The sequence below is a fragment of the Lepus europaeus genome, chromosome X (assembly GCF_033115175.1).
Source record: "Lepus europaeus isolate LE1 chromosome X, mLepTim1.pri, whole genome shotgun sequence".
NCBI lineage: Eukaryota > Metazoa > Chordata > Mammalia > Lagomorpha > Leporidae > Lepus > Lepus europaeus.
This window is the reverse complement of record NC_084850.1, coordinates 102,277,397-102,304,058: the sequence shown is the minus strand read 5'-3', so window position 1 is coordinate 102,304,058 and position 26,662 is coordinate 102,277,397. Positions and strand designations below refer to the sequence as shown.

Below are 26,662 nucleotides of genomic sequence, written 5' to 3'. Positions count from 1 at the left end.
GGGAGACCTGGAGGAATCTCCTGGCTCCTGGCTTTGGATAGGCCCAGCTCCGGCTGTTGCGACCTTTTGGGGAGTGAACCAGTGAATGGAAGACCTCTCTCTCTCCCCCCCTTCCTTTCAAATAAAAAATAAATGAATCTTTAAAAAAGGGGGAGAGGGGTTAATGTAAACACCCAGCCCCTCTGAGAAGCTGTGGACAAACAGGCACTTTCATATAGCACTGGGGGCAATGATGAATGGTGCAACCCCTCACCCATCCTCTCTCTTTCTGGCCCACTTTCCTACTGCCACACTTTTTGTCCAAATTGTTCTCTCCAACTGGAATGCCCTTCCCTTGCCCTGTGAAAGTCCAAATCCTGTCTCAATGACTCTCATTTGGCGACAATCCATTCTTCAGAGAACTCAGCCACAGCCATGAATGGCTTCAGTGGTCACTTCTCATGTTCCCCAAATCCTTATCTCCAGGGCAGACCTTCCTTATAGCCCCCAAATGTCAGACCTGCTCTCCAACTGTTTCCTCTCTACTTGGGGATGTCTAAGAAGCACCTCAAATGTAACAGCATCAACACCCAACTCCTGCTTTTGTTCCACACCTGCTCCCAATAGAGTATTTTCCATGCCAGTTCATGGCTACCCCATTCTTCCAGCTGCTCAGGCTGGGAACCTGGGGGTCAGCCAGGACTCCTCTTTTCTACACCCTGGTCTGCTCTCGGCGAACCCTGGCATCTTTATCTTCAGAATCAACCCAGAATTCAATCCCTCCTTAACTACTTTCATCACCTTGATCTGAACCTCCATCATCACTTCCTAGAATCTTGCAGGAGCCTTTCTGCTGGGTTTCCAGCATCCACCTTTCCCCCTAAACTCCATTCTCCAGGTGCTCCCATATAACATGTGGGCATACCAACCCCAGGTTCAGCCAGATGTCCCTGCTTAGATAGAAAAATCCTACCATTGCATTACAATTACTCATCGTGATACAATTCAGCACAGGAACACGCGATAGGTATATTGTGGGCACTATGCAGCTACATCCCATATCCAAGTGCTGGTTTGCAGCCAGGTTGCTTGGCTTCTGATCCAGCTCCCTGCTGATGCGCCTGGGAAGGCAGCAGCTGATGGCCCACGTGCTTGGGTCTCCACCCAAGTGGGAGACCCGGATGGAGTCCCAGGGGCAGCCGTTTGGAGAATGAACCAGGTGGAAGATCACTCCTTGTGTCTCTCCCTCTCTCTCTCAATTACTCTGCCTTTCAAATACATATATGCATATATAATTTTAAAAATGCCGGATCCCCATTGTTAAGTGATGCACAACTAGATACACTTTATATACTCATACAATAAACACATTTCGATATTTACTGACATTTATTATACACAAACATGTAAATTATTCACCATCAACAGTACCTATTAGTAGCTTTGGGATCCGCAAGGAGGAAGGCCTATACTTCCGGGAATGGAGAAGTCCCTACCAGTACTTGCGGGGAAGAAAAGTCCTTGTCAAGGTCCCTGCGGGTGCCTAAAGGTCAACCAATGAGGATCAGACCTGCCTCAACCTTTAACCCCCGTGCCCTGAATCTATAAAAGGAGCTCTCCCAGTCTCTGACGCGCGACTTCCCCGCCCCGCTCTGTTGCTCTGTTGGGGCCGTGGAACCTTGCCCAGGTGCGTCTGCCTGGGAAGATTTGTTACCCGCCGGACACCTTGCACCTATCATGTTATATAGGATGTAGTCGTTATATGTATGCTTTATTACATATAATGTATGTCATATAGTCACAGATATCATTATAACATACTTAAATGTGGGACCATAATTTTTACTTATTTGCTACGTTTATAGTCTATCTCTCACGCTGGAATGTCCGCTGCATAACGGCAAGGAAGACGAGCCAGCACCTGGCCCACAGCCATAAACGTCATATGAACAAACTTCGTTGGTCACCTAAGCCTCAACCTTTCCATCTGCAGGATGGGTGTGTCTTTCCATCTGGGGGCACCTCTACGTTCCATTCCCTCTTCCCATCGCCTCAGAGCAGGGATCCAGGAATTCCACAGCCCAGGCTTAAATTTTCTCATAGTCGGGGCGCTGATGCCCACCACGTGCACCAAGCACTAGCCAGAGGGGACTACCAACCCCAGCATGCCTCGCGGACTGGGGCTGTACCACAAGCTGTAGGGGTATCTGGAACTGAAACTTGAGCCGGCGGCACGGGAGCACGCGCGCTCGCCCCTCTAGCAATGCGTCGGTGGTACATCCCAGGCCCGGGGCCCTCTAAGGCCCCGCGCTTCCGAGCTCCGCGCAAACTCTGGCTCTCTAGTACACCGGAGGTGGTTTTCTCTTCCGTTGCCCCGTGGCTTCGGCTCATCTCCAGCAGGAAGGCGAGGCTTCCGCCCGGCATAGGGGGTGAGCTGGAGCACCATGCCCCCAAGCCCCTGGACAGCATTTGGAGAAGGGTGCTCCCCTAAACCCCAACTTCGGGGGTCCCCTAATGGGTGTACTTGGAGCCTCTGGGCCCGGGATGGTATTTAGAGGTGTCTGCTTCTGAGGAGACCCTTCGGAGCTGGCGTTTGGGAACTCCGGGGCGGGATTAGGGAGTCTGTTTTGGAAGTACCCCCTCGGACGCTGGTTTACGCAGGTAGAGGCTGGGGGGAGGTGTTTGGGTCCGTGCATGGGTGCCCTATCTGTGGGCAGCATATGGGCTCTTCCGCAAGGGCAGAGTGGAAGTTTGAGGTTACTTAAGTCAAGGCGGGATTTGGGCAGGGTTTGCTTGTTTCGGGACGGGTTCAGGACCAACGTGGCATTGTGGGGGTGTCTGTGGTCTTTGTGACTTCTGAGTCTCTGATGAAGTCCTTGAGCTTGGCTCCTCGGGGCGGTGAGCCTGGACACGTCGGGGCCCAGACCCCGAGAGAGGACCCCCTCCAGCTCAGGCTGGGAAAGGAACTGTCTGCCAGGCTTCTCCTGAGCGGACGTAATGCCACCGGGCCTTTTTTGGCTGCGGCTTCATTCATTATTCATGAGGAGGAGGGGCTGTGGTGGGAAGCTGATTGCCTTCTTCGCACCTGGTGTCCCCTGGCGGTCTGGGCTGTGAATTGTTCACGAAGCGGCGGATCAGGGTGCCGAAAGGGAGTGCTGAAAGGGTGTTCTGATTTTGCCGCCCAAGCTAGAGTTTACTGATCATTCACAGAGGTGAGTAGGTAGCGCCCGGAGTTTTCTGTGGCTTTTCTAGGGGTATTGTGCATAATTCACAAGGGGCGTGGCTTCCACCCGCCTCATCTGCCTGTTCCGTGGTTAGCTTTCCCTTATAGGTTCCAGGGTTTAAGCCTTGCCTCTAGCGAAGGGATAAGGCCTCGTGCACTGGACATTTTTTATGGGGCAGCCATCGCAGATTACCAGCGGAGGCTCTGAATTCAAATCAGTCCTTGCCAGTGGTGTGGTGTTTGGCAAATCTTTCTGTGAGCCTAAAAAAGGTATGAGGGTAATGATTCGCTTCCACTCATTTCGATACTTTATTAGCCTAGTTAATCTTCACAACAATCCTAGGAGGTAGGTTATTATTATCCCACTTCATAGATGAGAAAACTGGGGCACAGGGAGACTAATTTGTCTTAATGTTACACGGTCAGTGAGTGGCTAAGCCACGATTCAAACCCGAGGAGGAGTCTACGTCTCATGTCCGTAGTCTTGGTAACGCAGCGTCATAATGCGTCCCCCGCCCTATATAAGAGCGCTCCTCCTAATGCTAGTCCTATACCACTTAACTATGTATCAAGCACCGTTTTGAGTCCTTTCTACATATTAACTGATTTAAAAATCCATCTCAAGGTAAGTTATCGCTGTAATTCCCATCTTATAGATAAACAATAGCCCAAGTTGAGAATTTCTCTATTGGCTGGGTGTATATACTTACACATAACTAATTTTATGCTAACAGGAATAAATATTTGCCTTTTACCTTTATATTAATATATATATATATATATTAAAACGCAACAGTGCCTCGAGCCAGCACTGTTCTAAGGCTCATTCTATAATTCACAGTCGCTGCTTTCCGTAATAGCTCATTTTATCTCTATGAGGTGCATGCGTTCTGCTACTGTGCCCATCTTAAGACTCTGGAAACTGAGGCACCTGCCAAAGACCTGTGAGTCTGGATTTGGTTGGATTAAGGCAGCCCTGGTTCCTGAGCAGTTAGTCGGGGAGTGTTGGGGCTACACTCCCCCTGGGTTTCCCCTGTGGCTCTGTGGTGTCTTCTATTGCTCGCGAATGGGAAGGCGTGGCCATGTCGCCCTGACTATAGTGTCTTAATCCCTATTTGCTGGTTGGCGCTCTCTCGAGTGTTTCTGTCCGCCCAGTCTCATGCATAATTCATAAAGTGGGTGGGACCTTTCTTGACCTCTCTGAGTCTCCAGGTTGAGCTGCTGCAGTAGCAGTATTCATTATTCAGTAGCAGAGGGAGTAGGTGCTCCCTGCGGTAGCCCAATTTAGATGCAGCAATAGGCGGGCCCGCCCCTTTTGTTCCAGCCCACTGGGCCTCATGCATTATTCATGATTAAGCTGTAGCTTTGGTCTCCTTGGCTTCTGGGCTGCTGCAAGATCATTCATTATTCATGAGCGGTGGGGGTGTGACTTGCATGTTGTAACGTCGGCTTTCTGGCTTCTGGGTGTTAGTCTACCATCTACTCGGCTGCAGTTATGACTTGTGATCAGAAAGCATGGCCTTGAGGGCCTTTCTTGGTTTCTGTTACAGCGTGGTGGCAGCAATTCAATCCTTCGTGTTCCATGGGGCGTGGCCTCTGGTTTACCTGTTTTCCTAGTTATTGCTTCCGTAGCCACCAGGTGGAGCCGTTCCTCTTCTAAACGAATGAGTAACAACCTGCCAGGGAAGATTATACATGATTCATGAACGGGCGCGGCCCTCCTGCATCCGGGTTTCTGGGGGTGGGACCCAAGGTTTTGTTCCGGCCTTGGGCTTCGTGGCCGCCATCTTGTGTCGGCGGGTGAGGTGAAGGAGGTAGCAGGGACGACCACAACCACAACGGCCGGGGGAGGAGGCAGCGGCGGCGGCGGCGATTCTAGGCGGCCCAGGCGGTGGGGAGAAGGAGGAGGGTGGCGGCCGGGCTTGGCTTCGGCTCCTTGAGGAGTTGGCGGCGGCACGACCCGGGGAACCGGCATTGGTAAAAAACAGCCTATCTCAGTGCAGGGGCAAGGGTGTCGGGAGGCATTGGAGGGGCATGAACCGGCAGCGTGCTAGGCTGATGTCGGGGCGGGCCATGGTGATTTGGACACCGAGGATCGGTGGCAGGATGGGGTGTGTGCGTGGTGGGGGTGCAGATTCTGGGGCGGGGCAGGTTTTTCCCTTCCAGGACCACCCCATTCCCTCGGGCTCTCAAATCTGACCTTGGGGTCAGTTGCGGGATCTGCTTTTAGAGACTTGAGCCCAATATCCTTAGTTGGGGACCCGATCCTATCCGGAACCTGGTACTGCAGATCACAATCCCCCGCCCCCCACCATTCCCTAAAGGAGACTCTGGGATCAGCATTTGCTGATCAAAGCCGCGTGCCATTGGATGCGTTAAAGACCTGCTCCCAGAATCTCCCTTGCAACATCTCAGGAGCCCTTCGGGATTGGCCTTTGTGGCTTCCAAGAGAGGCTAGAACTTGCAGAGAGACTACATGGCCTTCATTTTTGAGAATCTTCTCTAGCATTTTCTTTCAGGACCCTCCCCCCACACACCCCCACCCACCCCTGGGCCCTCAAACACACACCAGCTGCCCTGAGAGCTTCCCTGGGGGCTTACACCCTGAGAAAGGCCATTTGGTCCTGGCTTTCCTATCAGTCTCCCTTGTGGCATCTCATGGATCTCCCAGCAGGGGTGTCTCCATTCCTGTTCAGAGGCTCCTTCCAAGCCCAGAGTCTGCCCTTAGAGACCTCTGTTTGCAGGCAACAACCCCCCCCCCCCCAGGGTTTTTTTTGCCGTGTTTCTGGCATTCAGAGATTACCCCTCGAAGGCCTTAGCATCTTACCCATCAGTGTTAAAATCCCCCCCCCCCCCCGCAGTGTCTTCGCAGGGGCCCAGACCCCCCAGGGAGGAACTGTAGAGACAACAGCAGTCCTCCATCAGGGGTCCCCTGTGGCCATCTGCTCGTGCAGGCCCCTTCCCTCGGGGACTTGGCTCCCCAGACCCAACTCCTTAGTTTCAGCTGCTTCTCATGGATCTCTCAACCTCTCATCAGGCCCCAGCTTTTTCAGCCCAAGGGCATTCCAAGCCCCTCAGCCTCCCAGGGACCCCAGTGTCCCTGGCAGATGTCCCTTCCCTCCAGCAGGCTCTCTTGTTCTCCGGACAGAGTAGAACCGCCCCCCACCCCCACCCCTTTCTCAGCTTCTACTCCGTGTGCACGGGGTGGGGGGGGAGTGGGATGTAGAGATGCCTGACCCCAGCTGGAGACCTAGGCGTGACCGGTGTGTGTCTGCTCAGCTTCTCTCCCTTTGATGCCGGCAGAGCTGAGCCAGGCCCTTTGTGCTCCATCAGAGATCCTGCCTTGGAGGCCTGTCCGCAGGGACCTCTCCCAGCTCCTCAGCATCCACCCTCACCCCCGCCTGCTGGCACTCGGGCATCCATGTCCGAGACACCTCTTGCCCTGCAAGTCCCTGGCAGTTTTTGTTCAAAGGTTTCTTTTCTGCCGCCTGCAGCTGTTCCCCAGAGTCCCTCAGAGCCGCAGTGTTCCCCTGGTGGAGCATGCATCTCCCTGCAGGCCCCAGCAGCTTCCTGCAGCTTCTTGAGGTTCAGCGAGCCCCTACCCATTCCCTGGGCACCCTCCGTGAGCTCCAGCAGCATCCCTCCCACCTCCCTGCAGCCTCTGGAGGCCTCCAGCGCAACTGCCCTGCCCTTCCCCAAAAGATCCTTTTGCAGAGACCCAGACTGATCGGATCTTTCTCACCACCCTCCCCCAGCTGCCCTCCTCCCCATCTTCTAACACCCCCTAGTCCATCTCTCTGAGAGCCTCCTCGTGCACAGACAACCGCTTCCTGAGGCCCTTCTCTCGCTTTCCCAAAGGGCTTCGTAGTTGTTCTCTCTCTGGGAAACTTTGACAGGCCCCAGCCTCCCTTCTCCTGCCTTGGCTCCTCTCTCCTGGTTGGGTGGCCCCAGGCCTGCTGCCTCAAACCTACTGGAGGACTCCTCCCTCGAACCTTCTCTGCTTTGGGGATGGAGTAAGCTCAGGCTTCAAAATGATTGGTTTGGAGACCCCCGGTTAAGTCTTAAAGGTCTATGAAGTCCCAGGCCAGCTTTGCCAAATGATCCCCAATATATGTGCCTTCTGGGGAATCTGGGTGAATGCTGCCAGAGTAAGGCTTGAGACTGTCTTCTCCTTTTTCTGACCCTGGGGATGTTTGGCTACTCTGCAGGGGTTTTTGCCCCAGGCCCCTTCAACTTGGCCTTGAGAGTAGGGCAGTTCCAAACCTTTGCAATTGGACTCTACCTGGGAGCAGCCCTTTAAGCCTCCTAGCAGCCCCTCCAGGACAGTCCTTTTGTCTCAGCTGTTCGAGATGATGGGGCTCAGCAGAAATGAGCTCCTTGCCCAGATCTGAAAGCCAGCAAGTGGGACGTGTGAAATTGCCTTTGTCTCTCTGCTCACCCATCGAGGCTTTTCCTACCTAGGTTGGCTCTTAGCACTGCCAGCCATTCAGCCGGCAGACTCAGGCTCTAGCCAGCCTCCTGCCTCCCCTCATGTCCTTAGCCCTTGGAGGTTGGGAGGGTGGGCTCTGAGCTGAGTCCCGACTCCATTCTCCCAGGACGCGTTCAGCAAACTCCCCACCAGCTAACTGCATGACTGTGGGTGAGTGAATGGGTTCTCAGAGCCCTTGCTTTTCCCACTTGCGGTATGGGCATAAGGCTGTGTAGTTCGTGGGCACTGTTAGGGTTAGACCAAACCGTTTACCCTGTGGTTGACAGGCACTAAGCTCTTGGTAGGTGATAGGAAGCTCTTGTCGTTGTGGTCAGTGCAGAGGTATGACAGGTGGAATCTTAGGTAGACTGATGGCCCTGGGTGTGATCAGGGGTCACCAGGGGCTCGGTGTAGGAGGACATGGGTGTGAGTGAAAGGCTCAGTGCTCAGAGGAGCAGTGGGGCAGAGGGGAAATGTTTCTGGATCCAGTGACACACACACACTGCACCACTGCCAGATTTCTCTTCCAGGGCACACTTGTTCTGTCTCTGGGAGCTGGCACGTGACCTCCAGCAAGTTACTTGACCTCATGGGCTCAGGGTTTCTCATTTGTGCGGTGAGGACACTAAACTGCCCTGCAGGGTCAGGACCATTGGGATGAAATGTGATAATACCGGGAGGTAGCCTGGGCTTCGGAGTCAGCAGATCCTAGTCTCTTCCCAGCTTAGCCACACTCTGGGAATTTTGATCAAGTCACTAACCGTGTCTGAATGCAATTTTTTTTCCTTCGCAGTGTGAGTTGGGGGCTATTAATAGTAGTCCAAAGCTGGCGGGGAGGCCCCCTGAGGACAGAGGGAGGCAAGGCTCATGAAGTGTTAGTTTGTATCAGGGGCTCCACTTGTAACCAAGACTTGGAAAGTATGTATTTGCATTTGCTTTTCCTTTCTTCCTGCAACATTGTGTTTTGTTTTGTTTCCCTTTTTTAACCTGGGCCAGCTCTCACGCAAAGCTGGGGTTAGGGGGTTGGACTTTGTAAAACTGCTGCCGGAGCCACTCTGGAGAGTAGGTTCTCAGCAAGGTGTCTCCTGCATCAGGCCACCCTGCTGGATGTCCAGGCCTCCTTTCCCTCTCCCACCCTCCTCCCCTTTCCTCCCCCTGCCGTCCGTGGGATGGAGGGAGAGGAGAATGGTTGCTTATTACTGCTTGCCTACTCCGTGCCAGGCTTCTCGGTCTGTGTTTTTTCTCACCTCAGCCCCGTGGGTAAGGTAAGTGGTAGTATCGCCTCTCCCTGCCCCCATTTTACAAATGAGGAAACTGAGGCCCATAAGAGTTCGATTACAGCTGCCAAGGAGTAGCTGGCTAGAGACTTGAAAACTGGAGCTGTCCTGAAGCCACATACGTTTGCTGACTTCTCCACAATGTGTTTTTGTTACTCCCGTCATCCTGCAGGATTGGAGTCTGTCCGTCACTACGCTGGGCTGGGGCGAGGCAGCTGGCTCAGTGGTGAGCTGCATGGATCTGCCAGCCACACCACCTGGGTTCAGCTCTTACCTCTGACGGCTGAGTGACCTTGGGCAAGTCACCTCACCAATCTGCCTGTCTCCTCTTGTGTAAAATGGGGGGACTCATGTGGGACTCATGTTGAAGTCGTCCCCTGCAGTTCCCACCAACCAATCAAGTAATGTCCTCGTGGGCACCAGGCTCACCCCTGCCTTCTTCTTGCCCTCCAGATGTCCAGCTCGCCGCTGTCCAAGAAACGTCGCGTGTCCGGGCCTGATCCAAAGCCGGGTTCTAACTGCTCCCCTGCCCAGTCCGTGTTGCCCCAAGTGCCCTCGGCGCCAACCAACGTGAGTGTCTTCTCTCTGGAGACCGGCAGGTGGGAAGGTGTCCCGCTCCTGCCTGTCTTCCTGACTCTGCGCGTCCTCTCCCTCCCTAGGGAATGGCGAAGAACGGCAGTGAAGCAGACATTGATGAGGGCCTTTACTCCCGGCAGCTGTAAGTGGGGCCGAGGCTGGGCTGAGAGCTGGGAGGCGGGGTACTGCGAAGGGAGGGTTGGGTGGGCCGGGCCCTGACCTGGAGTGCCCCTTAACCTGACAGGTATGTGTTGGGCCATGAGGCGATGAAGCGGCTCCAGACATCCAGCGTCCTGGTGTCAGGCCTGCGGGGCCTGGGAGTGGAGATTGCGAAGAACATCATCCTTGGCGGGGTCAAGGCCGTGACCCTCCATGACCAGGGCACGGCCCAGTGGGCTGACCTCTCCTCCCAGGTACCTCGCTGCCCCCTCGCCTGCTGCTGAGAGACCAGCTCCTCTGGATGCCATCTCCCTTGACCTTTCTCCCGTTGTAGTTCTACCTGCGAGAGGAGGACATAGGGAAAAACCGCGCTGAGGTGTCACAGCCCCGCCTCGCTGAACTCAACAGCTACGTGCCTGTCACTGCCTACACTGGGCCTCTGGTTGAGGACTTCCTCAGTGGTTTCCAGGTACCTTGGGGGTACCACACAGCCTCTTGCCTCTTGTGCAGATCCCATCTCTGGGGTGCTCAGCACTTGCTTAATGGGCTGGCCCTGTGTGCCAGGTTTTGTGCTGGGGGAGCCTAGAGGGTGCCGGCAGGATGAGATTTGGGACTGACCTTTCTGGGAGGAGGACACATACAGGCAGACAGTGCGGCTTAGGGGCCTGAGCTCAGGCGCTGGGGCCACACTGCCCTGCCAGGAGCCTCTCGCTCTCCTGGCAGGGTTTGGGCAGGTCCCTTAGTCTCTGGCTCTTGGTTTTCCCTCTTTGTAGTCTGGGCATAGGAATAGTACTGACCTCAGAGTTTTGGTGAGGGTTAAGCAGCTGCCACGTGGTAAGGGTTCCATGGGTGTTCATTAAAATGTCTGGAGCGCAAAGAGGAGCTGTGGAAGCTGAGATTCAGTCCAGGAAGCCAAGGGCACTACAGCTGGATCCTGATGTGGCTAAGTAGGAGCTCACCCTGGCGGGTCAGGATGGACGTATTGAGGCAGAGAGCAAAGTCCCCAGGATGGGGCCGGGCAGGCGTTGTCCTGAGAATCGGGAGCAGGTGGGTGTGGTAGGGGTGAGCTCAGATGCTGGCTGCCTCTCCGAGGGCACGGCAGGGTTGTAGGCAGGCAGCAGTGGGTGTTTGTCAAACAAGTGAGTCAGCTGTTCTGCATACTCCATCCTCCCAGCTGCCTCTGTGCCTTTCCAGGCATGCTTTAGGGATTCGGTTTTCTCTTTGCCGAGGCTCACCCTGGTGGAGTCTGACACATAGTAGGTACTTTGCCTTTGTGAAAGAGGACTGAAGCGGCAAAAAGCCCAGCACCTGGGCCTTAAGGATGCTTTAGCCCTCTGCGCAACTTCCCTTCATTGTTCTCCCCACGTCGCCCCAGTGCCAGGCCCCCGGCCTGGGCCTCCCTGCTGAGCCGCTCCATCCCTGCAGGTGGTGGTCCTCACTAACAGCCCCCTGGAGGACCAGCTGCGCGTGGGCGAGTTCTGTCATAGCCGTGGCATCAAGCTGGTAGTAGCAGACACGAGAGGCTTGTTTGGGTGAGTGCTGCCCCCCACTCTCTTTGTCCCTCACCTCTATCAGGCCCAGACCGAGACCCCCCAGGCTCTTTGTGCCCTCATCCCTCCCCAGCCACCCGAGTTTTGGATTATTTTGTGTTCCTCTGTCCTCCTGTGGCCTGAGTGCCGTCTGGTTCCTGCGGTGATTCCAGCAGTGATGGACTGAGCAAGTACTCACTGCATTTTGAGGGACGCATGGGTCTTGGGCGGGGGGGAGGGGAGGGGGCTTTGGCATCAGCCCTGTTGTCTCTCCCTACAGGCAACTCTTCTGCGATTTTGGAGAGGAAATGATCCTCACAGATTCCAACGGGGAGCAGCCCCTCAGCGCCATGGTTTCTATGGTCACCAAGGTAAGGACCAGGCTTGGGGCTCCTGGCAGGCAGATGGGCAGTGGCAACCCTTGTCTGCTCCTGATACCCTCAGCCTGCCTCTGAGGCTCACTCCTTCTTTAACTAGGACAACCCTGGTGTGGTTACCTGCCTGGATGAGGCCCGACATGGGTTTGAGAGTGGCGATTTTGTTTCCTTTTCCGAAGTACAGGGCATGACTGAGCTCAATGGAAACCAGCCCATAGAGATCAAAGTCCTGGGTGAGCCGAGGCCATGGGGGACTCAGAGGGGAGCCAGGAGCGCAGTGAAGAGGGGACGATGTCCCTGGGTTCCCGGTGAGGGGAGACAGACACATCCTGGGTGTCTGAGATGAATCAGAGACAAAGTCCCCTGGTCCAAGCAGAGCTGATGGCCATGGGGGAGAGATGCTGACTGTGTCAGAGCTATTGCTAGGGGAATGGTTCTTGGTATCTGAACTGGGGGAGGTCTCTGGTGTTTGAACGAGGCAGATCAGGGTGTACTCATACTTGAGCTGATTGGGATGGGGAGCAGAGACACAGGCTGTTGTGGGGTTTAAGTTGGGTCTGGGGCAGACCAGAGATAGTTTCTGATCCACAAGTGGAACTTGCGGGGTGAAGAGGGGCGATGGTTCTTGGTGTCTGAGCTGGGGGAAAACAATTATTTCGCATACCTTGTGAGTGTGGAGGATTTTTAGGGAGGGTGGGTAGACTTGACAACTTCCCCATCCATCCTAGGTCCTTACACCTTTAGCATCTGTGACACCTCCAACTTCTCCGATTACATCCGTGGAGGCATTGTCAGCCAGGTCAAAGTACCTAAGAAGATAAGCTTTGTGAGTGTGTTGGAGGGCAGTGGCCTTGGGGGCGGGGGGGGGGGGGGGGGGCTGGCTTGAGGCGTTTCCCCCTCTTCTGTTCCTCTCTTCTGGTTCCCATGCCCTGTCTGTCTCCAACAGAAATCCTTGTCGGCCTCGCTGGCAGAGCCTGACTTTGTGATGACGGACTTCGCCAAGTTTTCTCGCCCTGCCCAGCTGCACATTGGCTTCCAGGCCTTGCACAAGTTCTGTGCACAGCACAGCCGGCCACCTAGACCCCGGAACGAGGTGGGACGTTGGTTGGGGAACCACGCCTCTAGCTGTTTGCTCGTTTTCCTCCCCTGGTGGCCTGACAGGCCCTCTCTTTTTTTTTTTCTTTTTTTCCCCTGGCCCACCAGGAGGATGCCGCAGAGCTGGTGACCCTAGCACGTGCTGTGAACTCTAAAGCCTCATCGGCAGTGCAGCAGGATAGCCTGGATGAGGACCTCATCCGGAACCTGGCCTTTGTGGCAGCCGGGGACCTGGCGCCCATCAATGCCTTCATCGGGGGCCTGGCTGCCCAGGAAGTCATGAAGGTCAGTGGGAGTGGAGCATTAGGATCCGCCACTTGGCCGTCCACCTGCGTCAGGTCCCAGTTAATCGCTGGCCACCTCCTGTCTCCTTCCCCATCCCCAGGCCTGCTCCGGGAAGTTTATGCCCATCATGCAGTGGCTGTACTTCGATGCCCTTGAGTGTCTCCCCGAGGACAAAGAATCCCTCACAGAGGACAAGTGCCTCCCGGTAAGTGAGTAGGGCCTGTGGGGAAAGCATCACTGGGGACGTTTCTGAAGAGGGCCCTCTCTCAACCTCCTCCCTTCATGCTCCTCAGCGCCAGAACCGTTATGATGGGCAGGTGGCTGTGTTTGGCTCAGACCTGCAAGAGAAGCTGGGCAGGCAGAAGTACTTCCTGGTGAGTGATCCCATTGGACACCTGCTACCTTCGCCTCCCCTGGCCTCAGGCCATCTCTTCCAAGGCCACCTCCTGCATCCTGAAGGAAGAGGGAGGGTCTTTTGTTTCTTGTGCTCATATCACATCTCTTCAAGGAAAGTCTTGTGTGTCTTTGCCTATCTGGTTCCTCCTTCCTCAAATGACTGTGGGTTTGGGGACCTGAAGATGTACTACTCGACCTTCTTCCTGTCTCCTGCTGGCTCCGGGGGACTGAGGAGTAATGGGTGGTTTTGCACTGATCTTCATCATCCTGACCAGCCTCTCTCTCTGTCTTCTTGGCTGCCTCTTAGGTGGGTGCAGGGGCTATTGGCTGTGAGCTGCTCAAGAACTTTGCCATGATTGGGCTGGGCTGTGGTGAGAACGGAGAAATAATTGTCACAGACATGGACACCATTGAGAAATCTAATCTGAACCGACAGTTTCTATTCCGGCCCTGGGATGTCACGGTGAGTACAATGGGGTCCAAGGTGGGCCTTTGTCATCTCTTTCTTTCATCCCTCTGTCCCTCACTTTCTCTTGTCATTCATTCGAGAAACCTCCACCCTGTTTTCTTTGATCTCTTATCAGTGCTGGCTGTGACTGTGTTGAGGGCCTCTAAAACTACTCCAGGCTTGATGATTCACTGGGAGAACTCACAGGACTCGGCATGTAGTTGTATACAAGCTGTGGTGGTTTTTTTTTTTTTTAATGATTTATTTATTTATTCGAAAGGCAAAGTTACAGAGAGGCAGAGACAGAGAGGTCTTCCATCTGCTGGTTCACTGCCCAAATGGCCAAAGCCAGGAGCTTCTTCCGGGTCTCCTACGTGGGTGCAGGGCCCAAGCACTTGGGCCATCTTCTACTGCTTTCCCAGGTCACAGCAGAGAGCTGGATCAGAAGTGGAACAGCTGGGACTCAAACTGGTGCCCATGTGGGATGCCAGCACTGCAGGTGGCAGCTTTACTCGCTATGTCACAGCGCCAGTCCCAAGGCCCAAGGCTGTGGGTTTTTTTTAAAGATATATTTATGGGGCCAGCACTGTGGTGCAGTGGGTGAAGAGCCGGCATCCCATGTGGGCACCAGTTTGAGACTCGGCTGCTCCACTTCTGATCCAACTCTGTGCTGTGGCCTGGGAAAGCAGTAGAAGATGGCCCAAGTGCTTGGGCCCTGCACCCATGTGGGAGACCCAGAAGAAGCTCTGGCTCCCGGCTTCGCATTGACGCAGCTCCGGCCATTACAGCCAATTGGGGAGTGAACCAGCAGAAGAAAGACCTCGCTCTCGCTCTGCCTCTCTTCTCTCTGTGTAATTTTGCCTTTCAAGTAAGTGTGAAAGGCAGAATTACACAGAGAGAGGGAGAGATAGATCTTCCATCCATTGGTTCACTCCCCAGATGACTGCAATGGGACAGGCTGAAGCCAGGAGCCAGCAACTCTACCCAGGTCTCCCATGTGGGCCATCTGCTGCTGTTTTCCCAGGTGCATTAGCAGGGAGCTGGATTGGAACTGGAGCAGCCAGGACTGTAACTAGTGTTTTTATGGGATGCCAGCGTCACAGGTGCTGGCTTAACACACTGTGCCACAACATGGGCCCCAAGGCTGTAATTGATTATAGTGAAAGGATACAGACCCAAATCAGCAAAGGGCAGAGGCCCATGGAATGAAGTCAGGTTCTAGTTTGTAAGAGTTGTCTCCTAGTGGAGTTGCACATGACATGCTTAGTTTCTCTATTCAGGGAGTTGTGAGAAGCTTATTAGATACCTAGTACTCAGGGATTTTACTGGAGGCTGGCCCTATAGCAAAATTCCAGATTCCCGGAGGGAAAGAAAGTGTGGGCATGAACCACATTGTTTGGGGGCACCGTTGAGGCTCATTGGACCACCATGACCCGGTAGAGAATCGTGGGCACCTTGCAGACATCCAGGGTCCCAGACCACAGCCAAGGACTAACCTTTCTAAGGACTGTAATTTAAATCAGTTGGGTTCACAGATCTTGGCACAGGTGGAAACTGGGTTATACAGGGATCTCTCTGGGAGGCCTCCCACAGGGGACTGTCACTTTTGCTTGCCCAGAATCTAGTTCCCTTTTCATTCATTCACCAAATAGTTAGGTAAAGGTGTTGCTCTAGGCCCTCGGGGTACACCAAGGAAGAAGTAGATGCGTACAGTAAATACAGTATCATAGTGAGGTGTGCGGTTAGGGGGTAATAAATGCTCTGCAAAGGAAAAAAGGAAAGGAAGGAAAGCCGGGTGTGCCAAGGAAGTTGGTTTGCAGTTTTGAGTACAGTGGTAAAGGAAGGCCTGCTTTCTGCAGACTTAGATATGAAGGACTAGAGCGCCCTCTTCTGGGGAAGAGTGCTGCAGGCCAAGACAGGAACCCATGCAAAGATCCTGCACTGGGAGAGTGTGGTAGGAGATGAGGGTTTGGGAGCCAGGGAAGGGTTCTGAGCAAAGAGGGGCCCTGACTTGGCCTTTACAAGGATCCTGCCTGTCTGGGTTTTATTTTATTTTATTTTTTGAGGGGTGAGGAAGGATCTATTCCAATCCTGGGTGCTGTTGTTGCCTAAAAGAACAATAGATGTTGGGTAGACAGAAGAACCAGTGTCTGGCCCGTCGTCTCCAGTCTGTCTGTGTCCCCTGTTTTCCCTCTGCACTGAGCCCCAGCCACATCTGCCACAGCCCTGGACATGTAGTATTGTCACAGAGTGTCTCTCTCGCTGAACCAAGGGACCTCTTGAACTTGGTCTGAACTTCCCTAGCATTAAGTAAATCAGTCCTTAGGAGGTCAGCTCTTTGTAGACATGTGTTGAGTGAATGAACAGATAACTGAGTTCTCTTCCCCTATCTCCTCCCTGGAACTGTACTCCCTCGCCTCCCCGCACCGCCTCCCCATGCCGCGCAGAAGTTGAAATCTGACACAGCTGCTGCAGCTGTGCACCAGATGAATCCACATATCCGGGTGACAAGCCACCAGAACCGTGTGGGACCTGACACTGAACGTATCTATGATGACGATTTCTTCCAAACTCTGGATGGCGTGGCCAACGCCTTGGACAACGTGGATGCCCGTGAGTTGGGAGGCGGGTGAGGAGGTCGAGGGCAGAGTGGTGTGCGTCTGCAGGTGTGTGTTGTGGAGTACCTGCCTCTGTTCTCTCCTGACATTCCATTCCCCGACCTCCACACAGGCATGTACATGGACCGCCGCTGCGTGTACTACCGGAAGCCGCTGCTCGAATCAGGCACCCTGGGCACCAAGGGCAATGTCCAGGTGGTGATCCCCTTCCTGACAGAGTCCTACAGCTCCAGCCAAGACCCACCTGAGAAGTCCATCCCCATCTGTACCCTGAAGAACTTCCCCAACGCCATCGAACACACTCTTCAGGTGAGCAGCTCTGGGAGGGAGGGGACAGGGGGAGGCACCCAGCTTGCCTCCCTGCCACCAGTCCCTGGAACACATGCAGTGATGCACATGTAAGTGTGAGATGAGCTTTTTCTCCAAACCACTGCCACCTCACTTGGACCCGGCAGCGTAGGTTTCTGGAATGACTCGTTCACTTTTACTGTGAATTCGTTTCTGAGTTCAGACAAGCAGAAAGGGTACTGTGGCGGATACCCAAATACCACTCTTTGCCAAGATTTAGCAGTTGGCAATGATTTGCCACCTTTTCTTCAATTCCTATAGTTTTTTGCTTCTTTCTGTTAGAGCACATCTTGGCCATCACAACCCTCTACTCCCCATTGCTTGTGTATGCCTGTGCAAAGGACCTGTTCCTGCAGAATAGGGTTTTTCCACCTTGGCACTGTTGACCTCTGGGATGGGAGAGGTATAGGATGTCTCACAGCATCCCTGGCTTCTGTCCACTAGAGCCTTACAGTGAACCTTCATCCTCCCCCCCTCCATTGTAACAACTGAAAATGTCCCCAAACAGTGCCAGCTGTTGGCTAGGGATGAGAGGGAGTGACAAATAATTCCTAATAGGGAACTGCTGATGTGAAACCGAAACAACTGTTTTCATGCTCAACAAAATGTACCAGTCATTTCTTAACATCTTCCAGTTACTTGTCTCTAAGACTCAGGCCATATTCAGGTGTTCCAGCTGTTGTTTGAAATGAGTTTAACAGCTGGCTTGTCAGGATGACTGTGTGTGTGTGTGTGTGTGTTTGTGTGTGATGTACATATGTGCCCAACAGTGTATGTATCATTTAGCTGAAGTTTTACAAAGTGAGGAACAGCCCTAGATGACCAGCACCCAGGCCACAAAATAGAACCTCAGCAAGCAGGGTGGGCATTGTGGGGCAGTAGGTGAAGCCACAGCTTGGGATACCTGCATACCACAATGGAGTGCCTGGGATCAAATCGCGCCTCTGCTTCTGATCCAGCATCTTGTTAATGTGCCTGGGAGACATCCAATGATGACCCAAGTACTTGGGTTCTTGCCACCCACATGAGAGACGCGGATGGGGTTTCTGGCTCTTGGCTTTGGCCTGACCCAGCCCTCTGGCTGTTGGCATTGTTGGGAGTAAACCAGCAGATGGAAGATCTGTCTCTCTCTGTTTCTCTCCCTCTCCCTCTCTGTTACTCTGCCTTTCAAATAAATCAGTAAATATTTAATAAAAAAGAAAGTAGGACCCGAGGATTATCATGGGGCCATCAGAATGATTCTTAGGGCTGTGCCAGACCATTCAGAATGTTTTGTGAGTAGTGTGAGAGGGTGGGACTGAAATAAGGAGGGGAAGAATCCATTCCATCTATCACTTTGCCTTCTGATTCTGTGGTTCCAGAGTGGGTGTGTTTGTGCAACCACCGCAGTCTCACTAGACCATGTGTGACTTTGACTTAACCTCTCCATGCAGCTTCTCATATTCCTCCTCTGTCGAATCTGGAGGTAATGACAGCGTCTACCACACAGGGCTGTTGTAAAGCACTAAAGCACTTTGCACTCCCTGTGTGAACTCGCACTATTTTGTCACCTTTAAATATGTACTGTTAGAGATGAGAACACAAAGTTAGGGGTGTCAGGTGTCCTGAAGTCACAAAATTAAGTCCTAGGTAGCAGAGCTGGAGTTTGAACCTGGATCTCTACTCTTCGTATGTGTATACTGCAGACGACATAGCTAATGATTACATTTACTCTCCCAGTAATCCTCAAGACGGAGCCCCTCTGTCTTGTGTTCTGCTGAGACCGCAGGGCCTGGATAGGAATGGTTTTGGTCTGATTTTTTTAAAAAAAATTTTTTAACGCCTTTGTTCCAATATGTTTCATTGAGGCATAGCATACCTAGAGTGAGGTACACAGATGTTAAGGGTAAATTTTGGGGCCGGCATTGTGGTGCAGTGGATTAAGCTGCTGCCTACAGTGCTGGCAATCCCATAGGGGCATTGGTTCCAATGCCGGCTGCTCCACTTTCGTTCAGTGGAAGATAGCCCAGTTGCTTGGGCCCTTGCACCCATGGCCACATGGGAGATGGTGATGATTCTCCTGGCTCCTGGATTCAAGGGAGTGAATTGGCTCACTGACTGTCTCTGTCTCTCCCTCTCTCTCTGTAACTTTGCCTTTCAAATAAATCTAAATCTTTAAAAAAATGGTAAATTTTTTTGGAGCAGTGGTTTAGGGGCTCCTCTCTCCAAGGGCAGTTGTGCAATTCCCTACTTACTTTATTTACTGATGGCCTTTCTCTCTTTTTTTTTTAAGGTTGATTTATTTACTTGAAAGAATTATAGAGGGGCAGAAGCAGAGAGAGGGAGAGGTCTTCCACCCACTAGTTCACTCCGCAAATGGCTGCAATGGCCGGAGCTGGGCTGACCCAAAGCCGGGAGCTTCTTCCGGGTCTCCCATGTGGGTGCAGGGACCCAAGCGCTTGGGCCATCTTCTGCTTTCCTAGGCACATTAGCAGGGAGCTGGATCAGAAGTGGAGCAACCAGGATTTGAACCGGCACCCATATGTGATGCTAGCACTGCAGATGGCAGTGGCTTTACTCACTACTCCTCAGCGCTGGCCCCTATTGATGGCCTTTCTGATGCCTATGAAACCTCATGCTATCAACCTGTGGGCCCACTGTAATCCATGTGCTCTGTCTGCAGTGGGCTCGGGATGAATTTGAAGGCCTCTTCAAGCAGCCAGCGGAAAATGTCAACCAGTACCTCACGTGAGTAACTCACCTGCCTGCTTACCCTGTCCCCTGCCTGCCAATGAGGGCAGCCTGGCTGCTCCTCACCACTTGCACTCAGCACCAGGCACACTTTTTAAGTGAATCGGTGACTGCTCTGGCCTCGTACTGTTGTTGGTCAGAACTGGCTTTCCATGGAGAAAGTGGGCTTGCGCTGGAGCCCACTCCTGGGGCTGCTATGTGACCTGCCCCCTCTGTCCCCTCTGCTTCTCGTTAGAGACCCTAAGTTTGTGGAGCGGACATTGCGGCTGGCGGGTACCCAGCCACTGGAGGTGCTGGAGGCTGTGCAGCGCAGCCTGGTGCTGCAGCGACCGCAGAGCTGGGCAGACTGTGTGACCTGGGCCTGCCACCACTGGCACACCCAGTATTCTAACAATATCCGGCAGCTGTTGCACAACTTCCCTCCCGACCAGGTATCACCCACTTGCTGGGTTCCCTTGGCAGAAGGCATGCCCCTGACACGGGGGCCTGCTGCGGGCTCTCCAGGTGGTGCCGCCCACTCATTAGTCTAGCTGCAGCTGGTGCCCTGAGGCATGGGGGTGTCGCAGAAGAATGATTAAACCTGACCTGTTTTTTCTCATTCCTGCTTCTTGGAGCAGGATATTTGATTTCTAGTTCCCTTCCCTGTGGTATGGGCAGGGTCACACCCAACTCCCAGTCAGGGCTGCAGGGACTGTGGGGAAGAAATTGAGTTACCAGCACAAGAATCAGTGTGGATTCAAATCCTAGCTTCATTTGAACTTGGGCAAGTCACGTAACTTCTCCCTGCACTTCCGTGTCCTCACCTGTGAAGTAGAAATAATAGGGGGTGATTGTGAGAATTCACTGGTATTTATCAACGTTTGGTTAGTACAGTGCCTGGGAAGCCCACTAGAGTCTGTTAAACGGCCATGTGTCTTACACAGAGTGGGTGCCCAGGAATCGGTAGTGCTCCCTGGTTCAGTGTGGCTTTGGAACTTCCCTCGACAGGACCCTGCAGTGTGGGTCTTTCGTGATTGATCCCCTTTTAGAGCCTCGCCAGGGGTAGTGAGTTGCGGCATGTCTGGGGCCAAGGTGAGGAGTCAGGATTGGCAGAATGGCCCCCGCTCTCAGGTCCTGTTCTTCAAAAATCTCTATTTCTTAGCTCACAAGCTCGGGAGCTCCCTTCTGGTCTGGGCCCAAACGTTGTCCTCACCCACTCACCTTTGATGTTAGCAACGTAAGTCTCCTCCTCCCTGGGAGTCCCCTGTGGTCAGATGGAGGGCAGGTGGCTGGGAAGGTGGTGGTAGCTGTCCACTCGAGGGCTGCCATGCTCACTCTTCTCTGTCCTTTTTCCCAGCCTCTGCACCTGGACTATGTGATGGCTGCTGCCAACCTGTTTGCCCAGACCTACGGGCTGGCAGGCTCTCAGGACCGAGTTGCTGTGGCCACCCTCCTGCAGTCTGTACAGGTCCCTGAGTTTACCCCCAAGTCTGGCGTCAAAATCCACGTTTCTGACCAGGAGCTGCAGAGCGCCAATGCTTCTGTTGGTGAGGGTGCTTGGCCAGTTAGCCAGAAGTCATCTCCTTGTTTGTCCCTGTCCTCGTCCATCTTCCCCATCAGTCCTGTGCTCCTGGCTCTGTGGCCCCAGGTTGCCACAGACCTGCAGCTTACCCACACCTTCCTTCCATCCTCCTGTCCTCTTTGACGTGAAGAGTCAGTTGAGGGCAAATTGATCTCCCACCTTCTCCTTCCCACTTTCTCTGGCCCTCAGAGCTGTTTGCTTCTCTTGCTCTACACGAATCTGACTTGCTTTAGTTCTTTGCTTCTTGACCTGTTCAACTAAGGGATATGACCTCCAGCAGTGATCTTTCTCCCTTGATACCTGCCTGCTTTGTCTCCTTCCAGATCTCCTCCCATCTCCCCATCTGCACCTCTGCCTCTGTTTCCCTATGCACTTTCAGCCCACTAGTGCTGTCTATAATTTGGGGCCATAGCTTACTGGCCACTGGTCTACACCCAAGGGTATCTTAAAAAAGGGAAATTGAAAGATAAGCTTATTTTGGTGTGAAAAGTTTTGAAAGCCATACAGCTTTTTTCACAGTAAGCATTATCTGATCTCTGGATGACTGCTCGGATTTGTCCACGTCCCTTCCCTCCTGCATGTCTGTAGTGCACCTGTAGCTCTTAACTCCCCCTAAGTTGCCCTTCCTTATATCTCCTCCCAGCACCCTTCCTGTGACCCCATCTTCCTGTGGAAATGGCTGTCCCTTCATGTTCCTCTCTGTATATTTCTTCAAGTTTTTCTCCTTCTACATTTCCTCCCACCTATCTCACCCTAGTGTGTATTCTGTTCCCACTTTGCCTGTCTGCTCTGTCTCCCCCTCCATATCCTTCTTCTGGATTCACATCTTTGTATTTTCCCCCAACTTTTTCTACATGTATCTTTTTCATTTCCCCTTTTCCCATGTATCATGTGCTGTGCCCCGCCCCCCCACCTCTCTGTGCACGGTTGTCCCTGGCATCCACAGCTCTCCTGCCTCAAACTCTTCATCTCTGTCTCCTTTATTTATTTATTTATTTATTATTTTTTTGACAGGCAGAGTGGATAGTGAGAGAGAGAGAGACAGAGAGAAAGGTCTTCCTTTTTCTGTTGGTTCACCCTCCAATGGCCGCCGCGGCCGGCGTACCACGCTGATCTGAAGGCAGGAGCCAGGTGCTTCTCCTGGTCTCCCATGGGGTGCAGGGCCCGAGCACTTGGGCCATCCTCCACTGCACTCCTGGGCCATAGCAGAGAGCTGGCCTGGAAGACGTTCAACCGGGACAGAATCCGGCGCCCTGACCGGGACTAGAACCCAGTGTGCCGGCGCCGCAAGGCGAAGGATTAGCTTAGTGAGCCGTGGCGCCGGCCGATCTCTGTCTCCTAATGTCATTTTCCCTCTTCATTGTCTCTAGAGAGATCCCTCTTGATGGCCTCTGCCTCTTTCTGTCTGTCTTTCCCAGATGTGTACTCTATCCTCCTGCTCTGCTTCTCCCCTTGCCCTGTTTGCTCCCAGGATGTCACTGCTTTCCAAGTCCTGTACCACCTGAATGCTTTTTGCCCCAGCCTGGGTTCCCATTTCCACCCAGATCCTGGCCTGGAATCTAAAGACTGATGGTGTTCCTCTCTCTTTGTGCAGATGACAGCCGTTTAGAGGAGCTCAAGGCTACGCTGCCTAGCCCCGACAAGCTCCCTGGATTCAAGATGTACCCCATTGACTTTGAGAAGGTGATGGGCAAGGGCCCTGGGAAAGGCAGGAGGGTGGGGTAAACGCAGATGGCCTGGAGAGAACGGGTCTCTGAGGATCTGGAGCCAGCCCCCAGGCCTTTGTGGGGATCAGCTCATGGGCCCGCCTCACGGCTCTGAGTGAGTAGGTGTTCCCAGCTATCCCCTTGTGAGCTAGGAGAGTCCAAGCCGGTAATTGCAGTGGAAAATACCTGTGTCCCTAGAGGGAGGCCAGAACACCTCTTCCTCATCTCATCCTCTTCCTTCTATCTTCCTGTCTTTCCACTCTTCCTACTCATACCAGGATGATGATAGTAACTTTCACATGGACTTCATTGTGGCCGCATCCAACCTCCGGGCCGAAAACTATGACATTCCCCCTGCAGATCGGCACAAGGTGAGGGGAATCTAGACTGATGTCCCTCTCCCTCTACCTGGGCTTGACTTGCTCCGTTTGGCCTCTCCTGTAGACCCAGAGCCTCTTGCAACAGCGATAGCTATCACCTTCCTGGTCCCGTCCTGTCTTGTAGAGCAAGCTGATTGCAGGGAAGATCATCCCAGCCATTGCCACGACCACAGCAGCTGTCGTTGGCCTTGTGTGTCTGGAGCTGTACAAGGTAGTACAGGGACACCGACACCTCGACTCCTACAAGAATGGTTTCCTCAACCTGGCCCTGCCGTTTTTCGGTTTCTCTGAACCCCTGGCTGCACCACGTCACCAGGTATGGGCCTGCATCATCAGCAGGTGGGTTTGTGGGTGGGATGTGTCTCTGGAGAGCTGGCTCTGGTTTGCCGTTATACCTTGTCGTCAGGTGAGAGTTACTGTTGAAGGATACCTGTTCCTTTGGTGCATGCCTTATTTATTTATTTGTTAATCACATTGTTTAAGACTTGCCACGTGGCCGGCGCTGCAGCACAATAGGCTAATCCTCCGCCTGTGGCGCTGGCACACCTGGTTCTAGTCCCGGTCGGGGCACCGGATTCTGTCCTGGTTGCCCCTCTTCCAGGCCAGCTCTCTGCTGTGGCCCGGGAGTGCAGTGGAGGGTGGCCCAAGTGCTTGGGCCCTGCACCCCATGAGAGACCAGGATAAGCGCCTGGCTGCTGCCATCGGATCAGTGCGGTGTGCCGGCCGCAGCGCGCCAGCCGCGGCGGCCATTGGAGGGTGAACCAACGGTAAAGGAAGACCTTTCTCTCTGTCTCTCTCTCTCTCACTGTCCGCTCTGCCTGTCAAAAAAAAAAAAAAAAGACTTGCCACGTGCTAAGCACCAGTATGATTCTGCCTATAAGAAACCCACAGGAAAAGATGGGATATTTGAATGTGTCGTGGGGGATTATTTATAACCTTACAATAATAAGCAGCCAGCATCTACTGGATGCTTACCCCTGTGTTTATTGCTTTACTCGCTTCACTCATTAAGTCACTCAAATATTTGCTGAGCACCTACTCTGCACAGGTAGGTACTCCTCTAGGTGCTAAGGTCATGTTCATCCAATCGAGTATAAATAACATGATAAGTGATTTTGGAACCCACAAAAAGCAAGATAAGGAGAACTTGAATATCAGGGGGCAAGGGGGTGGGTTTAGGGTTTTCAATGTAGGGTGCTCAGGAAAGGCCTCGTGGAAGAGATGCCATTTGAGCTCTGACTTGGAGGAAGTGCTGGGACAAGCCACGCGGGCTTTGGTTGCTGGGGGTACCTTGCAGGCAAAAGGACTCAGTCCTTGCAAGGGTCCTGAGGTAGGAGTAGGAGTGTGTCTGGCATTTTCAAGGAATAAAATGTTAATAGAGCAAAGTGAGTGAGAGCACCAGGCAGGTAGGAGATGAGAAGAAACTAGGATTCCAATGGCAATGGCATGGGGCCTTCTCAGTCATCCAAAGGGTTTCAGTGATTAGTGAGAGTGTGAAGGAAACCACGGGAAGATTTGCAACAAGAGAGTTTGATCTGTTGTGACGTGTGTGCATGAGTGGGGAGTGATGGAGGCAGATGAGCCTGGACCCTCTCGGGTAGCCCCTGTCCTACCGTGCCCTCCTTGTCCCGCAGTACTATAACCAAGAGTGGACATTGTGGGATCGCTTTGAGGTTCAGGGACTGCAGCCCAACGGTGAGGAAATGACCCTCAAACAATTCCTCGACTACTTTAAGGTAAGGTCCCCTTCCCACTCGCCCTACCTGGGAGGCAAGGTATGCAGGTGACTTGCTGGTCTGTCCACTCCCATGACACTGGTGTCCCCTGTCCTCCCCTCTCCAGACAGAGCACAAATTGGAGATTACCATGCTGTCCCAGGGAGTGTCCATGCTCTATTCCTTCTTTATGCCAGCTGCGAAGCTCAAGGAACGGTTGGACCAGCCGTGAGTTGGCTGCAGGGCATGCTGGGGAGGCCCTGTGTGGGTGGGGACACCTCCACGTGGCAGCTATCCCATTCCTGCCTTTTACCTCCTGTGCCCCCTACCTCCCTGCCTTCCTTTCTTGCTGTCTGCCTCTCTGACCCCACCCCCGATTCCCCCAATGCCTTAGGATGACAGAGATTGTAAGCCGTGTGTCGAAGCGAAAGCTGGGCCGCCACGTGCGGGCGCTGGTGCTTGAGCTGTGCTGCAACGACGAGAGCGGCGAGGACGTCGAAGTCCCCTATGTCCGATATACCATCCGTTAACCCTCGGCCGCTCCCCTAGGCCAGCCCCGATTGACCCACCCCAGACCCCTTTCAGCCCCAGGTTCCCATTTGGCCTCCGGCAGTGGCCCACCTAGCAAGGCCTGGTGTTCCCTTGTTACCCCCTGAACCCTTCTTGCCACTGCTTTTTACCTTGTTTGGAACCTGAATCCTAATAAAAAACTATTAACCCAGATGTGGCCTGCCCTGCTGGTTCCAGGGAAGAAAAGAGGCTTCCTGGAGCTGCCTGGTTCAGATGGTAACCCAGAGGGCTCAGCCCCACCCCAGCTGCCAGTTCTCTGGACAGAGAAAAAATGGGAATTGCCACTTCCTCCTGCCCTCTCTGCTCACAAAGAAATGAAGGCACTGGTGAGGCTAGAGAGAGCAGGTACCTGGGTCCATGTGAGTTTGTTTTTGAGCCGGGTGCAATTTCCACCTTCCCTGGGTTGTAACATCCTCCTCTGTGCGGAAACTGGTTTCCATGCTGCCAAGGCCTGGTCAGCATGCCTGATGTCCTTGAGGCAGATCCCTCTGCTCAGGCCCTGGACAGGCATTGACAGCACCGGAAACACCTGTGGTGCTACCTAGTTCACCTTGTCTGCCATAGGGGTCCCTGAACAGCTCAGCTGACCTCGGGCATACTTTGCAGTTTTTAAAGGGAATATTTGGCTGAGAACATCCATAGAGGAAAGCCCCTTTTCTGCCTCACCCTGTCCCTCTTGGCTCCTGGTCTGTGTGTCCTGACTGCCCTTGATGGTCCTCGGGCCTCCTGCCTTGAAGGAGAGAGCTGGCAAAGGGGTGTAGAGTGTTCACTGGCTATAGCGGGAGACTCACCCCCACCCCCATCAGGACTGTAGAGCTGCCATCCTCTATCCTTGGTCTTGGCTGAGCACTGGAGACAGTTCACAGCGGCAGCCTGACTGGCTACTTCCACATCTGTTCCTTCCTTCGTTAGCTTCTGGCACCCCAGGATACCACCTATACGTCTGTCCCTTAACCTAGCAAGACACCAGTTTCTCTGTCCTACCCATTATCAAGGCCCCTTACTCCACTCAACCCTGAGTATAGGGAATAGCTCAATCTGTTCCAGAACCTCACCTGACTCCCATTATAACCTGGCCCTGTATCTACTGCCTCCTGGGCCAGCTCTGGGCCCCTGGCACGGTGTATGCCCTTGCCCTCCTTCTTGGCACCATTTTTTTTTTCTTGGCCCGTTCTGCTTGGGTGACCTCATCCTTCTGCAGTTCCTTTCGATTCCCTACCAG

At 53.5% G+C, this 26,662-nt stretch overlaps 1 protein-coding gene across 3 annotated transcripts; it reads left to right on the top strand.

Annotated features, from left to right (window-relative positions):
• Positions 1–2,299: 2,299 nt before the first annotated feature.
• Positions 2,300–25,591, top strand: UBA1 (ubiquitin like modifier activating enzyme 1). 3 transcript variants are annotated; one of them, XM_062183527.1, is made up of 27 exons: positions 4,979–5,179; positions 9,120–9,244; positions 9,401–9,517; positions 9,607–9,665; positions 9,768–9,936; positions 10,017–10,151; positions 11,108–11,214; positions 11,492–11,582; positions 11,689–11,821; positions 12,317–12,414; positions 12,535–12,681; positions 12,792–12,968; positions 13,069–13,173; positions 13,262–13,342; positions 13,672–13,827; positions 16,260–16,425; positions 16,543–16,739; positions 19,441–19,505; positions 19,744–19,939; positions 20,650–20,724; positions 20,845–21,034; positions 22,664–22,752; positions 23,054–23,146; positions 23,280–23,471; positions 24,790–24,891; positions 24,998–25,098; positions 25,265–25,591. In XM_062183527.1, the coding sequence occupies exons 3-27, from the start codon at positions 9,401–9,403 to the stop codon at positions 25,398–25,400; spliced, it is 3,177 nt and encodes a 1,058-aa protein (XP_062039511.1). In that variant the 5' UTR covers positions 4,979–5,179; positions 9,120–9,244; the 3' UTR covers positions 25,401–25,591. The 3 variants fall into 3 exon arrangements, with proteins under 3 accessions (XP_062039512.1, XP_062039511.1, XP_062039510.1); XM_062183528.1 differs by lacking the exons at positions 4,979–5,179; positions 9,120–9,244 and adding an exon at positions 2,300–2,408; XM_062183526.1 differs by lacking the exon at positions 9,120–9,244.
• The last annotated feature ends 1,071 nt before the right edge of the window (positions 25,592–26,662 follow it).

Coding starts and splice junctions, on each gene's coding strand:
- UBA1 (XM_062183528.1), top strand. CDS start 9,401: ATGTCCAGCTCGCCGCTGTCCAAGAAACGTCGCGTGTCCGGGCCTGAT. Junction 11,822..12,316: donor CATAGAGATCAAAGTCCTGG/GTGAGCCGAGGC, acceptor CATCCATCCTAG/GTCCTTACACCTTTAGCATC. Junction 23,147..23,279: donor CCCCTGCAGATCGGCACAAG/GTGAGGGGAATC, acceptor CCTGTCTTGTAG/AGCAAGCTGATTGCAGGGAA.